Source organism: Manacus vitellinus, unplaced genomic scaffold (genome assembly GCF_001715985.3).
Source record: "Manacus vitellinus isolate BGI_N305 unplaced genomic scaffold, ASM171598v3 scaffold_0_pilon, whole genome shotgun sequence".
NCBI lineage: Eukaryota > Metazoa > Chordata > Aves > Passeriformes > Pipridae > Manacus > Manacus vitellinus.
In genome coordinates this window covers 34,759,794-34,778,005 of record NW_021938789.1, presented here as the reverse complement: position 1 = coordinate 34,778,005, position 18,212 = coordinate 34,759,794, and the positions used below count along the sequence as shown (strand labels likewise).

Genomic DNA, 18,212 nt, shown 5'->3' with positions numbered 1-18,212 from the left:
GGAATTCAGGGTCGTTTGTGTTTGACGTAATCTTTTTTTCCGCAGCCCTAAGCACTGATGCGAACATAGGTAATAGGAGGTACTAAAAGTGTCCCGTTTATTGATTGCCATTTATTGCGATGCAGGAAAAACCTCCTTGCTTTCGTGTGTTTTCTTTAGCACGCAGTTAAATTGCCTATGATTTCATAAAGCCTTTCAGTGCTGTTCAGACATTTTTCCACCAAAAAGTAACGTAACTTAAAGTAGTGTTACAGTGGTTTTGAAATTTATGAGTACTATTCCCTCTCTGTGTGCCATGAAGGGCTAGGAAAGGAAGGCCCCTGGCTGCTCCCTGGTGTGAGGCATTCTCAGGGTCTCTTGGGAGGGGCAAGAAAATCCCTTTTTTTATGCTGTACAAATTGCATATGGCCTTTGTCAGAAACCCAGATGCAACAGTCTGATAGAAGCTTGAATGGGGACATTTACTGAAAAGGTACAGAGAGGTAATCTTAGTTTCCTACCTGCAGACTTCTACAGAATAGGTACTTGGAGAGTAATCACTATGTAAGATTTCTTACAGCGTTTTCTGTGCCCTAGTGGTTTTGTTACAGCATGTACTGACCTCAGCTAATTTTGTTGTTGGAGAGAATGGAACTGATAAGTGCTTTCTGGGACATCGATACATGACCTTTTAAGTCTGAATCATGATGTATGTGCCTGTCTTCCCTTTCCTTTAGTTTTACTTGACTTTGTTAGTGTATAGTATCTTTGATTTCTTTTCAGCCAAAGTTACGAAAAACCCAAGGAGGGAAGCAAGAGAAGAAAGTTATCCATCCATACAGCAGAAAAGCTGCACAGCTTGCAAGGGAAGTACACAAACAGGAAAAGAAAGAAAAGTAAGTTGACTGCAAAATCTGTGTACAGACCAAAGAACGATATCACAGAGGATACTTTTTGTTTGGGGAAGCAGAGTGGTAGTGAAAAGCAGACTGGTATGCTGATATAACAACAGAAAGGCCTGTAGTCTACTGCTGGGCCACGTGAACTGACAGGTTTACATTCATTAAATCAGCCTTTACAAAGTTTTTCTGCTACTTGATTTTGGGTGTTGTCCTTACAAGGTAGGTTTCTAGTTATCGCAGTATTTTGCTTTTTTTAATCTGAGTAGCACAATGCTGGTGGTTTCAAATGAAGGTTAGTCACCTGCTTTGGCTTTACTTCAAGTTCAGTGAGAACTGAATCCTCCTAAGGATCTAGCTGAGTTTATAGAAGTGCTGAGTTTATAGAAAAGAAAACTTAGAAACCTTCCAGCAGAAGAGAGACTTCGGAATAAAGCTGAATAGTTAACTGCTCTTTGGTGGTTTCCAGCTCTTCCTTGGCAAGTTTGGTTTTCTGCTTTTAAGTTTTACCTCCCCCTCCCACAGAGGGAAAAGATAGCTGGGGAACACTGGCCTTTAATTTACATTCTCTCAGCTTGGTAGTTGTTATGCTGTGGCTGTTTTATTTAGAAAGTTATTAAAGGTAACTTAATGCATTTTCTGTCAAAGTGTAGCATAGTACTGTATAAACCATATAAAGTATAATGTGTGGATGGGCCATGTGAGCTGATCCCAAATACTTGTATGTCTGAAGGTGTTAAACTGGAAACTCCTGGTACAGAGACTGTGCAACTTTATTGTTGGGATTGATGTACAACCTTATCCAGAGCAAAGTTGTAGGGTTGCTTTAATTAGAAAGGGCCCCTTTACTAGCACAGCAGTGTCATGTAGCCTCCAGCAGAGCTGCTGTGAGAATTTACAAGTAGCATGTGTTGAGGATTGGGCAGTTTCCTAATGTGCAAGAAGTTTTTACTGCTGCTTCGTGTTTTGACTGTGCTCTCTGACTGTTGAATTTAAGTTTTTATTGTAGATTATTTTCCTAGTGCTAAACTGACCACTTTTTCCCTTAACTCTCTCACCTTGCACCATAACAGCCACTCAGAGTGCTTAATCACAAAAGATAACTGGATCTCACTTGATTCTTAGTGCTTGCATCTGTGACTTTGCCATAAAGAAGAACATGAACAAGAAGGCTTAGCAAGGGAGTGATGTACTGATTGTTCAGTACAACATGGCACACTCAATCAAATCTTTTAATGATAGCATCTGTAGCTAGATTTGTACTGATATGGACACCTGTGTTGATGTCTCTTGTTAGAGGGCTTTGTTAGCTTTTGGATCCTCTTGCAACAGCAAAAAGTTAAAAGGCTTTGCTGAAGTCAAGGTAGACAATACCCACTGCTCTTCCCTCATCCATCCAGGCAGAAGGCAATCAGGTTGGTCAAGCATGATTTACGTCGAGTGAATCCATGCTGACTACTCTTGATCACCTTCTTGTCCTCCCTGTGGATACAGATGCTCTCTAGAATGAGATGCTCCGTTGCCTTTTCAGGAATTGAGGTGAGGCTGATTGGCTGGTAGTTCCCTGGGTCCTCCTTCTTGGCCATTTTGAAGATTGGGGTGACATTTGCTTTCTTCCAGTCCTCAGGCACCTCTCCTCACGCCATGACCTTACAAAAATGACCATGAGCAGACCAGCTATGGGGTCTGCCATCTCTCTCAGCACTCGTGAATGCATCCCGTCAGCACCCATGGATTTGTGGATGTCAAGTTTGCCTAGATGTTCTCTAACCCAATCCTGCTTGACCTAAGGAATGTCTTCCTTCCAGCCTTCTCTAACCTTGGTCTGCTGGATCAGAGATTCCCAAAGGCTGGTCTTGTCAGTGAAGGCCAATGCAAAGAAGGCGTTCAGTAATTCTGCCTTCTCCGTGTCTTCTGTTACCAGAGTCCCGGCTCCGTTTAGTAACATTAACCTTAGTTTTCCTTTTGTTACTGTTGTATTTGAGGAAGCTTAATCCTTACTATTTCAAGTGTGAGGCCTCCAGGCTGATGCTAAAAGATGTAACCTTTCAGTTTGCATAGAGAAACTGTTTGCCAAGAGTAGTGTGTCAGTCTGGACCATCCAAAGTGTACTGTGATAGTAAAGTGGTCTATCTATAAATAAGATTTTTACATCTTACGCTTCTGGGTTCTAAACAATTAACTAGTGTTGTTCACAGATCTACACTTTGTAGATCACTTTTGTTGTGTTGTTCTAAAAATACATTTAAAAATTAGTTGGATTAAAAACATCCTCCAGTTGTCTATGTTCTATTTTCTGTCCTGTCTTCGCTTGAAGAGCAATTTAAATTGAAAGATACGAATAGTGTTGATTTCTTTTTTTCCCTAGTGTTTTTAAAAGACTGTTAAGGGTTCCAGTTTCTTTTGAATCTCTATTATCTTAATGATCAGCTTGTTAAATTATCAGGGTTTCTTTTTTTGGGAGTTAAACATGTGTTAAGTCTTTTAGTGTAATTACTTAGCTTTCAGTTTTGTAATATAGTGGTGAAGTTTGCATTTGTTTTGCATAGCTCTGAAAAAGACAAAATAAATTTCTGATGCTGTGGATGGAGGAAAGCTTTCCACTCCTACACTCAGGAAAATGAGGTAGCCCACACCAATTTTGTTCTTCCACGTTGCTTCTACAGGTCTATTAAATGTCTTGCAACAATTTTCCAAATTGCTTCTCTTGAACACAGTCCTGTTCTCTGGTTGGAAAGTTAATAAATCTTTTGGTACTAAATAGGAGAAGCTGCCTTGTAATCTACAGAATTTATTTTCCCAGTCCCATTTACAAATCTGGTACTTTTTGACCTTGCTTCTTATTATATAGAATAAGTTGTCTGAAGTTGGGGAGGACCCAAAACTGGAAGCAATATTCTCAATATGATCTCACCAGCCCTGAGTAAAGGGGATAGTTTCTCTGTGCAGGCTAGTGCACTTCTGCAGCATGAAAAATATGGATCAGGGCAGTAGTGAATCTAGGAAGTTCATAGAGTTCATCTGTATTATTTTAATTAAGCTGTGGATTTCCTTGCCAGAAAATGCTCTGTGATTGGCTAAATTTGTGCAGTAATACTTTTTGAACATATGTGCATTTTCTCTGATTTCTGTTCAATATAAAGGTATTACCTTGGGTGTAGGAAGCCCTGGAATGGCATGTTACTGGAGGGTGAGAATGTTTTATAGAAGTATCAGTCAACGTTTGCTTTGGTTTTGTGTGGTTTGTTTCTTTTGGGTTTGGTTGGTTTAGTTTTGTTTGTTTTTTTTATTTTTCCTTTGGTACTTGTCTGGAGACAGGAGAGAGAGACTTGTCTAGAGACAGTTTAGGCTTCTATTATTAACTTTTCTTCTATATGTTGGAGGGAAAGAAGTAACTACTGTAAATGTTGCCGTTTATGTTAACAGGAAGGAAAATTGCATGTAGTTATTAGATGCATATTCAAGTATCTTTTGCCCAAACAAATAATAACAAAGGGAAGACATTATCCACAAGGAATTTCAATACTTAAAATGCAGCACTGGGTAAAAGGAGGGAGAAATTCTTCACTATGTTGCACAAGTCTTTTACAGCTTCCGTTGTCCAGATATTCTTCATTGCAAGCATTCTTAATGAAATATGACAGCAGTAATAAGCTTACTGTCCAGAAACTGGCTGCACTACAAAAGACCAATCTTGACCATAATAAGAGGAGACAGACCAGTTGCTTTTGGAAAATTGACTGCAATCTTAAGTCTTGTTCACTTGAATTACATCTTTTTCCTGCCTGCATCCCTCTTCCTTCTCGGTTCCTTCAAGGTCTAATGAGCAGCAGCAATTTCCAGTATATTACTACCAGTTTATTCTCTCTTAATCTACCTTATTCCTTTAGGTGACTTGTTTGCTCTGTTAAGTAGTTACAGAGATGTTTTTATGAGACAGCAAAATCTGGTTCACTGGTGCCAGTAGAACACTGCTTTTTCTACACTTTAGGATTTCATACCTAAGCTAATCTAGCACTGGAATTTTTTTTTCTGTTGTTTTCCCTCCTTTCTATCGTGCATACGTTGTAATTTCTTTAGGAGTCTGAGGATTTTCGTTACCAGTATACCAGTCTAATACTGTCATGCTCTGAAATATGAGAGCTAAGGAGTTTTTACAGTGAAAGAGGGACATGGAGTGACCCCTTGGGAGTAAGCAATAACCTTCAAATATCTCCTTGAAGAGCTATTTGTTTGATTTTCCTTAGGTTTTACATTGTCTACCTTGTTAATCTCCCTTGCCCCACTATGCTTCTACTTGTGCTGTTTGCAGCAGTCATGCTTTGTGAGGTGGTCTTGCAGATTCTTCATGAGGAACTGAAAAAATGTTAGGTTTTAAAATTATTTGTTTTGCTTACAGAAAAAAATGAACTGCAAAAATCAAAAATTTTAAGTCTTATAGAGGGATTTTCATACGGAAGTATCCTAAGACGCTTAACCAAGCTAACAAAAGTGGACATGTGTATGGAGAAATATGGAATGTATTTAGCAATCTGAAATAACAAAATACGTCCTGTCAACCATGAATTTTTATTTTATTTTTTTCTTAATGAAAAACCTATCATAGTTTTCAGAGCCAAAGAAGACGTTTGTATGTGTGGATATGATGGGTAAACTGATTTGGGAAATATTTATTGTTATTATTTAGAGTAGAACAGTTGAATACAATATCTGAGATAAAGAGCTGCTGAAGCAGCATGGAGATTTTAAGTACCTAGTAGACATCAAGAAAACCACAAATCATTCATACTCAGTGCCTAAGCAGATGATTTTTGGGAGGCGAGGGGAAGAGAAAATCATCCAGAAGCAACAGCCTGCCACAAGATTGTATCCCTGTCCCTACCCTCTCCTTCCCTTGAGCAAAAGATACTACTCATTGTGTGGAAGGAGATGAGAGGAAGTTTCTTTGACCCACCTTATTTGATTAGCCTCCCTGTTAATGCTATTGTCTTCTGGCAGTCAGTGAGGTGAGGTTTTTATGAAAACTATAATAAGGCAGCATCCGAGCCCATCAGTCTTTATTTCTCTTACTGAAATAAGTTGTGTACACCAGGAGACTGAAGGTTTTTCTTCCAGAAGAAAAACTTCACTGCCTTCATAAATACATGATCTAGTGACCCTAGCAGGTGCAGGTGACAGTGTGTAGTGGTTTAGAACATAGATCCATGGCACGATTCTATGTACACAGCTTTTCTAGATGGCATCGTAGTTTTCTCCATAGCAACGCTTTGCAGAGGTGCTCGGCTGGCAGTGTTGCCATGGAGAGTTCACAGCAGGGACTGCTGGTGTGGAGTTCCACTGGGTGGAGTATGTGTCCTTTCCTTGGTCGCTGCTAATATCCAAAGCTCCCTGCAGTAGGTCCTCTGAAGGTGCCTGCCCTAGCTTTTATTGAAGGCTTCTAAAAAAATAGCTGACTCCTAAGTCCTTTTTTTGTTTCTTTTTTACAGTCTCATCCAGGTCTGTCCTTTAACCCACACAAGCAAGAGTAATTTTTGTTTTAAAATGAAAATACTTTATTTAATCACTAGCTTGTTGTCATTTTTTTTTTGGCAGGTATGCCAAACTGCAAAACCCTTGGTGGTGGGGTATCTATAGAAGTAAAAAAGGCTTTTCTTGAATGTATTAGTGGAATTCTTAGCAGCTAACACATGCTGTGCATTTGCTTTTATGTGGCTTTTAGATGGTCTAAAGTACTTCTTGAAAAAACTAATCTTTATTTTAATAATGTGGTTTTGTGGACAAGTGACTAAATTATGATTGTGTCTGGAAAGGAGGGGTTTATCGTTTGATTCCAGTTTTTGTGACAGGTGACACACTTCTGTGTCTTACTTCAGGTAAATTCTATAGAGTAAAAGAAATTTAATGAAGGAGCACATCAGTTTTGAACTGTGATGAATTTTGGCATTATTTGTTCTTTGTCAGTTATATCCTTTATGATTTACTTCATCCTTTATGAGTTTCCTATTTAATAATAATAAAAATTCAGTTTTATCAAGGGTCCTTGAATACACTGAACTTGCATGGCTAAGATATTTTTTCTAGTGACAAATTTCATATTTACTTGTTTTCTGGAAACAACAGAAAATTGCAACATCCATTGCTGCAGATTGAATCTGACACCTTCACGACAAAAGAGTGTGAGGCACAGTATTACCTGTCTTCTTTGAGAACTGCTAAATAGGATGGGAATGAATCCTAAACAGAATTGTGTACACACATCCCATAGAGTACAGAAGGCCTTGAGTATCCTGCCAGAGGTGGAGGTGGAGTTAAAAATACTTTGAGATAGGTTTTATAAAGTTTTTAATTTTGGTTTCTTAACACAAACTTTAATGATTACAAGCTTATTAGATAATAGAATGCTATTTTTCACATTGCATGCTTGATTGCAAGAATGCAGTGCATTGACATCTCCAAACTCATTAAACATACCAGCAGAATATCAGAAATACTTAAGGAAATTGTTACAATGCAGCTCTTCTGTGAAATTCCTTTTTTTCTGCTCTGAGGAAAGTTTTGCATCCTTATTTCTTCCAACAAACTGTTTAGCATAATAGATAAACTGGACAAATTTCAGATAGTAGTTTTACCAAAAAGTATATCTTTTAGATGAAACAGAATAAGTTTTACATTGTTCGCAATTTGGAAAATATTTCTGTTTGAAATTTTACCTTGACTTTCATTGTGACTAAAAAAAAATATTTTTTGGGGAATGAAATAAAGGTAATTATCTGTATGGCACTCGTTCCTGGCTGACATACCTGTTTTTTCTCTGCTAGGTTGAAGACTGACAAAGCTTTGCGTTTAAGTATCATTGGTAAGCAGAAACTTCTATTACTGAATACACTATGCAGCTTCTTAGTATAGATTCTAAGCTTTACCAACTTTATAAATAGTCCAGTTATAGTTTCTTTCTCTATAATCTGATTCTGCAGTCTTCAAATAGACTGTTGAAAATGCTAAAATAGCTGACATGTTCACTCAAGTAATTTATACAGGATTGAATCTTGGGCTGAGTATAGCCTAATCTTTGGTCGCTGTACATGACAACAAGGCAATATAGACCAAACAACTCTTTGTAAATGTGTACATGTGTTTATTGTACTTTGTCTCCATGCTATTTTTAATTGTTTGTAAATGAAGATGATATATGTAGGGTAAGAGACACATTGGGCTAGCATGTAAATTCAAAACTTTGAGAGACAACCTGGAATATTTTTCTTTTCCATGTGATTGACACTGCACCTTTTCAATTTAACTGTTTAAAAATGGTGATGATCAGAACTTTACTCAGGCATTGTGTTGTTTTTTTCCTCTTTCTAAGTTGCCTTCCTAAGCAATTGATATAGTGATATTTTAAACACTAATTTCAAGTAAATGTCTTTTTTTTTTTTCTTTTCTGTAAGGAAGGTATAAAATACATCTGAAATGATGTGAGAATGTTTCTATTACAGCTGCCTTCATACCTGGTACCTACAGTATCAGAGAGTCTATGATGCCATTCAAAGTCTTGAAAAACTGGGGGGATATTTAAAAAAATTTGAGGAACTTTAATCTGTGTTGGTGCTACAGTGCTGATACAGTCATTAATGTTAAATATATTCTTGTAGGAGAAAAACTGCAATGGTTTCAAAGCCACCTTGACCCTGACAAAATTGAGTACACAAAGAAGGAAGCTGGTGAACTAATTGAAAAGTAAGACTGCTGTTAAAAACAAGATTAAAAAGCTTGATTTGTCTTTAAAAATAATGTTCTTAAAATAACATCTGTGAAGTCCTCAGAGAAGGATTTTTTATATTCTGCTATTAATAATATCAAGTAGTTGATTTTGTTGCTACTGACATTTAATTCTATATTGAAAGATATATATATTCACAGTAAAATTAATAAGTCGTGCTGTGGGGTTTTTTTAAATTATTTAAGTATATCTAGTTTGTAGTGTGTGGAGGACTCTAAATTATTTGGACAATAGTAATGGCATACATTTCCTAGTTGTTATTCCATGGCAATTGAATGCACATATTTCATACTACTTACTCCTTTAATTTTCCTTGCTGAGAAGATTAAACAGTAGCAAGGTGGGTCAGTTTGTAGGGCAGGAACTATGAAAATTGTCTGCTAAGAAAAATCTGACTTAATTTTTGTGCTGCTGGATATATGTACCTGTGGCTTGTCACTATTTTTCACCTGCTAGCTAAATAACATAAGATACGTATTCTTACCCAGGTGTACTATATCAGTTTTCTTTCAGAAGCTCTGACATATTTTCTACAGTGTTCATGAACAGCATGTTCTCCATGCTCATCAACACTAGTAATACAGCAAAAGCAGGAAAGCTTTCTTTTTGCATTTGGGTTGGAAGTCTGCAAAAAGATACAGAACATATGCCAAAGAAGAATTTTACTTTAAAATATATGAGGTGGTAAAATCCAGCAATTAAAAGTTAGGAATACTTAGATTTAACACTGGTCTTCCAAAGTACGGGAACTGTTATAATGAGGAAGTTTTGTTTTATGCAAACACAGTTTGAAAAAAAAAGGCAAATAAGAAAACCTAATCCTTCTGGAAGCTGCATGTGATTTAAATGAAGTTCTAAATGGAGATTCCACTTCAAAGATTAAAGTAATTGTTCAAGTCTAAGAAATATCTCTAATTGAGAAAATAAATACAATTATTAAAAATAACTTCCTAGATTATCTAAGTAATTCTGTTTGCAAAATTTTTGCATGACTGCATCTAGCATAAATACATTTTATTTCTTTCAGTTATATGTGTCGATTCAATGCTGAATTGGAGCAGATTGAATTACAAAACAGTATTAAAGGTAGACAAGGAAGACAGCATGGTTCACGGGAAACTGTCATCAAGCAGACAATAGAACGTGAAAGACAACTCTATGAGGGCTATGGAATAGGTATGTAAAAGCATTAGAGATCATTCTGTGGTCACACCTGCTCATACGGCTAGATTCTAAGCGAAATTTCTAGGCATTATCTTTATTTTTCTTTTTAAAGACATTATTTTTGAAAGTAAAGCGAGATTTAATGCACCTATCTTGCATACAAATTCTGTTCAGCAGTCTTGTTTGGACCTTCATTTGACAGCTGGAACTAGACTGAAGGGAACCAGCCGTAATCTGGTGAAATGAGGAGAAGGACAAAGGGATAACGAAAGTGCAAAAAGCAGAGTTGTTTTGAGGAGAGTCAAGTACGAGATAGCAGTGACGTATTTTATTTTGACCAATAATCATGTTGGAGTAGAGTGATGAAATTAGCTTTTATGCTACAGTATTGTTCAGACATAATCAGTCCTTGTAACAGTAGAAGTATGTCGTGGAAGACATGAAAGTTCTACATTGTTCTGTGGCTTGGACTCAAAACACAGCAAGATTTGGGTTGTGTGTCATATTCCCCTTTACCCTATGTTGTGGTTTAACCCTAGCCAGCACTAAGCACCACATGACCGCTCGCTCACTCCCCCCACACTGGGATAGGGAAAAGAATTGGAAGAGTGAAAGCGAGGAACTCATGGACCAGGTGTTCAGCTGGCTCCAAGACAGCCAGGCTCCTTCACCTGTAACAGTCACTTGCCATCACTCCGAATGTCTCATCTTCCTCCTTCTTCCCCCATCTTTATATGCTGAGTGTGATGCCATATGGTATGAAATATTCCTTTGGTCATTTGGGGTCAGCTGTCCCAGCTGTGTCCCCTCCCAGCTCCTTGTGCACCTCCATCCTCCTTGCTGGTGGGATGGGGTAAAGAGCAGAAAGGGCCTTGGTGGGATGGGGTAAAGAGCAGAAAGGGCCTTGGATCTGTGCAATCGCTGCTCAGCAATAACAAAAAACGTTCTGTGTCATCAACACCATTTCCAGCACAAATCCAAAACACAGCCTTGTGATAGCTACTGTGAAGAAAATTAACTCTATCCCAACCAAAACCAGCAAACCCTGATTTATATTGTACAAATAAAGAAAACTAATGGCTTTAAATTTTTGGCGGTGCAATGTGCAGAGGCAGAGGAGTTCAGGAATATCTGTATGACTTGATGTGTAATCTTTGATTTCTTAGAAGGAGGGAGAAAAAATTAATAGGAAAATAGATGCTATGAATGTCATCAAATAGCTCAGTTGTAGAAAATCTTTTTGTTTTTGGCTTTTAAGTTTTAGTTCTTTTTTTCCTTACTGCTTTGTGGAAAGCTGAAAGAAAAAAGCAATAGGACTAGAGAAGAAGATGTCAAATGCACAAGCACAACATAAAAATAACAAAGAATCCAGAAATATTGTAGGCAAAATTTGAGGTTATTATAGCATTAGTAAGTAAAGCATTCAGAGAGCACAGTGCAACTTCACATATTAAATACACTTTCAAACCATTCATTATTTGTTATCACAGCTGTTGCAGGTTTTGCTCTCTGTCTAGAACAGTATTCATTCAGAGAAAATAGTTGCTGCTAAGTACTATAGCAACTAAATACTGTAATTAGAGATTGGGCATAAATGGAAATCAGCTGGAAACAGTGCTTTTATGCCTCTAACTCATTATTATTCCTGGAAGCTGTAGTGAGTGGAGCTTTTATAATTGACTTAGTATTTATTGGGGTTTTTTCCCCCCCTATTCTCAGGTTTTTTTGTATGCATGTGCATTTTCTATGAAGAGACTGCATAATATGTATTGTTTTCATATATGAAAGTCTCCTAAAATTTGATGCTATCTATATCATAGAATCATTAAGGTTGGAAAAGACCTCTAAGACCACAGAGACCAACCTTTAACTGAACAGCACCATGTCAGTTAGACCATGGCACTAATTGCCACATCCAGTTGTTTCTTGAACACTTCCAGGGATGATGACTACCACTTCCTTTGGGAGACTGTTCCAATGCTTAACCACCCTTTCAGTGAAAAAATTCTTCCTGATGTCCAACCCAAATTTTCCTGGGTATAGCTTGAGGCCATTTCCTCTTGAAGGAGGCCATTTCCTCTTCCCGTTGAAGATATGTGTAAATGAAAAATTAATTCTATATAGCAATGTAAAAATTAGTTTATGAAAGTGATAGATATCCAAAAATATAGAAAATTTAGTCCATTTTAAACAAACAGTACCTATATAGGGAACATTTAGTCTATCAGTGAGGTTGTTGAGTTTTGTTATCAGCTGCTTTTAGTTTACTTACTCTTTAAATAAATCTACATTAATTTTACTGAAGTTTTCTTCCTCATGTTTACATTTTTGTATATTTTTTTTTAATGAGGTCTTACATGTTTATATGTAAGCTAATGAAAGGAAACCCTAGATATTTATTTACTTATTTGGAACTCAGAGTTAGCATGCTTTTAGTGGAAAAGCATAATTATTTCATCTGAACATCATACATTTTTGATAATTTGCTTCTAAACACCTTGCATGTTCTCTTAAAAGCATAATAATAATCTAGAGGAAAAATGGCTTTTAAAACTAAACACACTAGTGTTATTAAATCTTAAGACTTCTCATTACAAGGAAATCAATTTAATTCAGATGAAAGGTGTATCATTTCCATGTATCTGCTGATGTAGCTGCTGTACTGTTTGTTAGCTGCTGTTTTCTGTAATGATCATTTTTGGATAACTGAATGGTTCTTTGTCTAAAGAGCATCTACAGTTTCCATCTTTTTAACAGGCTGTTTGTTCTCCCTCAGAAGAAAGAGAACTAAAACTATCTGAAAGGGTCAGAAACATTAAAAATACTTACTTAAATTTTTCACTGTTGTTTTGTTAAAGCACATAAATTGCTGAATAGTTCATCTTAGAAATGCCAGTGTCTGTTCCCTGAAGGACTGTCTTCATTTCTTTTCCACTAACTCCATATTTCTCTCTTCCATTTTTTCTATCTTTAATTCAGAAAAACATGCTCCTGTGACAACATTTGAAAGCAAATGAAGGAGTTCACGAGTAGCAGCAAAACCCATGACATTGGTGCATGCTAAGGAGATGCACCTGAGTTAAACAAGTTTTATTAATTCACCATAATTTAGAAAATCAGTTACTGTGCAGTGTAGAGTTACTTGATTGCCACACACGGCACTAGAGTTTCTACTTCTATTCTTAATTTGGCAACTCAGTGATTTTTATTGTGCAACATATTGCAAACACACATGTAAGCATAGCTTAAAAATTTTGCCATTGCCAAAGTAGTAAAGATCAGTTTAGTGCCAGATCTTGATTTGTTACAGAATCTTCTCCCTTCAGAATACCTGCTTTCTCGTGATGTTGGTGAGCCCTGGATGGCAGGCTAGATAAAATTGATAGAATATTCTCTTTGGAAAAGGTTCTGCATAAGTAGGTAAAACCCAATAAGTGCTTTCCCAAAACAGTCAGTTGAAAAGGTTTCATTTGGAAGTCTTGTCATTTAGTCCTGCTTTGTCTGACAAGAACACTGAACTGTTTGTTGAATCAGTGGTTTGATAGAGGGAACAAATACAAATCTCAGCCTATTTCTGGGACAGTTGGCCCAAATTAGCATGGTGCCACTTCTGCCAAACCCATCACTAAGCTCTGTCCTAGAGGCAAACAGAATGGCACTGCTCCTTGTAAAATACCTGAGAGAAGGGAAGAAGTACTTGTGAGAGTTAGAATGTTTCAGTATTTGGCACTTTGCTGCCAAGAGTGCAGTTCAAGGGACTGCAAAGAAAGCAAGCGCAACCGTAGCTTTGTTTCAAGGCTTCACTGGAAAGTATGGACGTAATGTGGCACTGATGTGTATCAGAACCAAGGAATCAGCAGGCAAAACAAGCATTTGGTAAATATTGCCTTGCCTTGCCTTGCTCAGCTGTGAGCAGTATCATATTATCTCTTTTCTGAGAAGTAGGCTGCAGAAACCAGTATAATTGTTACCAAAATATTTTGCATATATATTGTTCTTCAGTTGGTAACTTTATAACCAAGTGTGAAAGGAAGGAATAGTTTTCTGAATAGTAAAGACTATCTAACCACAAAGATGTGACCCAGGTATCACCATGCTACATTTTGTTATAGAAAAATCATCTATAGTCCTGCATTTGATAGCATGAACTCATTTATTACTGTAAGACTTGAGAAAGCTGATAAACAAAGGCAGAACTGTATTTTCAGGGTTTGTTCAAAGACAATATAAAAGTTGCTGAAATGCCACAATTTTAAAAGCTGAAATAAAGTGGATTTAATGTTACAGAGGTAGAAAGTGTCTGCCATGTTGAGAAAACTGCTGGCTGTGAAATCTGAATAGTTCATAGACAGTACTGAGGTATTTTGTACTCTGGAAAGTTTTCAAGGCTTTCTAAGGCATAAATCTCCATAAATTAGTGAAGATGTTAAACGTGGGTCGCTTGCAATACTTCAAGACTGACCAAAAAAAAGAATGACACTGAACGGAGGCAAAGTAGCTTTGGCAGCCTAGGTAAAAATCTGCATGAGTTTATGAACTGTACACCTAGTAGGGAAGTTTTGTCTGCTCCAGGAGTCAGGAAGCAAAATGGTCTGTCCTGTAGGTCTCGATACAAAGTATTTGCCTTTCTTTTTACTATCAAAAGCAATACGGATTTGTTGTGAGGATATGTTAATTATTTCTGTTAACAGGGAAGACTGAAAACTTCCAGTTATTAAAACTGTTACGTTTGTTTCTGTTCAGTCAAGAGGAACATCAGCTTCTGAGAGGAGACAGGTGCCAACAGTGTCTATAAATGTTATGTTGCATTTACTGCAGTATTTAATAGGCATTTCAGTAACCGCAGAATGCTGGTTTCCCTGTTCGTAGAACAGGTATTTAACAATGGAAACTATAATTTAATTGGAGTGAGACTAATCGTTATCAAATAGCCATTCTTTGTTTTCAGACTGTCTCATTGCAGGTAGAAGGAAGTAGTAGTATATTCTAAAATCCTAAATCCTAAATTCTAAAATGTGTTATGTTTAAATGCCTGATGTCTTACTGTACTGTTTCCAGTGTTTATATATTAAAATCATACACACACATGAATATTCTTGTACTGCATAGTAAATTTTACGAAGTGTATTTAACTGTTTCTTATATTTTCTTACTTGAATTACCAGAATGACTTTTCTAACTGTTCTGCTGATCTGTCTTGTTTGCACCAGAGACTTAAGCTGCTCTTTGAAATTTTTTCCAGAAACATTTCAAAATACTTATGGACCACTAATTTACTCATAAATTATTCTAAATTACTCATTAATTTAGAGTAAGGCTTGTATATTTAGGTCAGTTTTGAAACTAAGCTTTTTTATTTTACCTTTTTTCTGTTATGCATATTTATAATAAGTTCTGCAGAGCAGAATTGGGGGTTTTCATTACGTGGGTGAATGCACGTCTATTAAAACAGGCCTTGATCTTGGTTGAGGAACTTAGTTATGCTTTTAGAACAAATAATAATGTATGTTCCTAGTTTCTTCACTGAACATTTCTAAGGGGAAACTTTGTGTGCTTTTTGCTATTTCTGAGATGTGTAGGTTTAGAGAAAAGGGGGCACCCTTTTTTACTAAGTTGGCAGGAGTGGATTTTCAGTAACAGGTACATTTTCATTCTGGAAGTTTGTCGGTATAAAGTTCACTTCCTTTTCTTTAGCAGGGAGAGGTCTTCCTAATTATATATTGCTCTAGAAACTTTGTAATATAAATCCTTGTTCTCATTTTCTTGGGCTGTTTCCCTCTGAAGTAATATGTTCAGCTGTTTAGCTCACATTTCCTTCTTTGAAATGAGACTCACTTGAACAATGTAACTCATCTAATAGAACTTAATTTAATTCCTATTAGAAATTCCAGACATCATGAACAGAAAGCATCTCAAATTTTTCAGGTAAGTTCTTTTTATTACCACTGCTAGCCTGTTTATGCAAAACAGTGTCTCTGAAGTTGACATATTGTAAGTCTTTTTTCATTAAAAAAAAGAATTTTTGCAAAACTGTCAAAGAATTTTTCATTTGAAAAAGTGGAGTAGGCATGGCATTGCTATTTTGGCATTTCTTAGCTGTTACAAGCGAAATGCTGGTGACTGTTATTAAAACATCAGAAGAGTTAGATTCAACAGTTAGAATTCCGTTACTATAACTTAAGTATCTTTTCTTCAATATTCTTTTATTTTATTTTCTCTTTACCTAAAATTCTGACCTCAGCTGATCAAAGTAGTGTTGGTATGTGTATACAGGAGTTGAAAGTCTTAAGGAAACTGATGACTTGCATCCAGTTAAAAGATTTGGGAGCTGCAAAACTTGCTGCTAGCTCATCCGGGCCAGCAAGTCAGTATGTCCTGGTAATAGACTGCATGAACATATTTGCTGACAGCTCTGTCACATGAAATACTTTAAAGGAGAAAAAAAGGCTTAGGCATGCTTACATTGCAAGGAATGATATATCACTAACTCCCAGGGGTGGTACGTAGCCTGAGGTCATAGGATGTTAGAATGAAGCCAAAAATCTCCAGGAAGAGACACTGCTGTGTTTATAAATACACTATTGACTTCTTGACCTGGGACATCAGATAGAAGTGTTGTTGTATTGCCTTGGTAGAGCAAAAACATCTTGTAACTGGCAAATGCTGCCTTTGCCCTTGAGAAAAATTATCCATGAAGTGCACTTAGTATAATCAAGAAAGCATTCTATTAATTGAGTACTGGATTTGACTTATATTTTAAATAACCTTTTCTCCTTCATGCAGCCTTTTGAAATAACATACTTAACCATGTGAATGAATGTTTACTAACACTTTATGTCCCCTTGAAGTCAGTTGTTCAACATGTTAACATTTACCATAGATTTATGAGGGACTTTATGTATGTACGTGGCATAATAGATCTGCAAATTAAGCATCCAGATGAAGAAACTGTTCCAACCTGCTTACCAGACTGGGAGTTGAATGAGACAAACCTAAAAGCAGGTGGCCTAAAGTAACTGAAGGTACAGTAAGTCTGTGGGAATAAAGTGAATCTTGTATAGTGAATCATGTATTTTTTGTTCAGAAATCTTTCAAATCTGAAAGTACTCATTTTTTCATAGAGAAATTACAGGTTCTGTAGTTTAAAAAATCAGGTTAAATCTTTGGTGTTTATTCATACCACAGTGGGACTGATAAGGTAATTTAGAAAAGCAGCCTCAGTTGAGTTAGTATCTTCTGAGGAAAGGTGAACTAACTCTGCTGTTCCTTCCTTTCTATTAGTAATTGGTTTTCATTACTTTTCTTTTTCTTTCTAAGAGAATGGGATGGTGATCTGAGGAAACTGCCAAACATCAAAATGAAAAAGCTGTCAGCTAGGGATGCTGCTTGCAGTCACCCTGAGGTGGCAGATGTGGAAGCAAAAGAAGACTTGAATAAAGGAGAAGAGGTGCCCTTAATGATTAAAGGAGAAGAGGTGGCCCTAATGAGCACCAGCTGATTGGAAAGCTGAAACAGTGAAGGGAATTATAAGAAACCTCTTTTAATTATCACTAGAAACAAAAATAAAATTTAACTATATTTTTGAAGTCTTTGCTAGTTGCTTTTTTTTATCATCTCACTGTGTACCTCTGGTAAAGAGTAAACAGTAAAGAGTAAACAGTGTATTACTGGGTAAAGCTATATATTATTGGTTAAAATTTTTAAATATAAATAAATACTTAAAATCTTAATCTTAAAGTCCTGACTGGTTGAGTACTTCTTCCCTGGTCATAGGAACAATCTAGATTCAGACTAGAATACTTTGTGGTCAGAAAGCCTTACATTTTGCTGGTAATTGCAATAATCAGTTAAACATGAGGAACTCTTGTCTTGTACCTTCCCTTCTCTGAGAATCTCTCTCAGGAACATAGCTGGAAATGCTTCAATAAGATACTGAGTATTTTATGTTTTGCTAAGAGAATTTGAGAGAGTTACACTGTGTTGTAGAATTCAGTTCAGAAGCCAATTAAAGTCCCTACAGTCTGTTTTTAATTGTATTTTTTGTCCATATTTTTTTTCTAACCCCTGTCTTAAGCTGTGCATTTTAAAATTAAGATGCTCAGCTCTTTTAAATAGCAGGCTTGCTTTATGAAGCAACTTTTTAAATGCCTTTAAATGTGTCTTTCAGGGAAGTTGTTGGCAGATTGTCACTTTAATAACTGTAAGATGAATGCAAAAAGAGGATAAAAGGGCAAATGCAAAACTGTAATTTCACAGCAGGCATTAAGTAGGACATCTCAGTGTGTACTGGATTGGGCACAGAAGTCACAGTTCGGTTGTACTGTTTGTACACATAGTAGTAATCACAGCTCAGACACCTGTTAATTATGTGGCAATAATTATTCCTGGTGGAT

General features: G+C 36.6%; 1 protein-coding gene across 2 annotated transcripts in view; it reads left to right on the top strand.

Annotated features, from left to right (window-relative positions):
- The window catches only part of TMA16 (translation machinery associated 16 homolog), a 17,858-nt gene extending 453 nt beyond the window's left edge, over positions 1-17,405 (top strand). The window contains exons 2-8 of one of the 2 annotated variants that reach the window (XM_029962177.1): positions 763-875; positions 7,697-7,734; positions 8,528-8,612; positions 9,683-9,831; positions 15,702-15,744; positions 16,700-16,841; positions 17,137-17,227. In XM_029962177.1, coding sequence (XP_029818037.1) covers positions 763-875; positions 7,697-7,734; positions 8,528-8,612; positions 9,683-9,831; positions 15,702-15,744; positions 16,700-16,835 — 564 coding nt within the window. In that variant the 3' untranslated portion in view covers positions 16,836-16,841; positions 17,137-17,227. Of the gene's footprint in view, positions 1-762; positions 876-7,696; positions 7,735-8,527; positions 8,613-9,682; positions 9,832-15,701; positions 15,745-16,699; positions 16,842-17,136 lie in introns of both variants that reach the window. The other variant, XM_029962174.1, reaches the window with a different exon arrangement.
- The last annotated feature ends 807 nt before the right edge of the window (positions 17,406-18,212 follow it).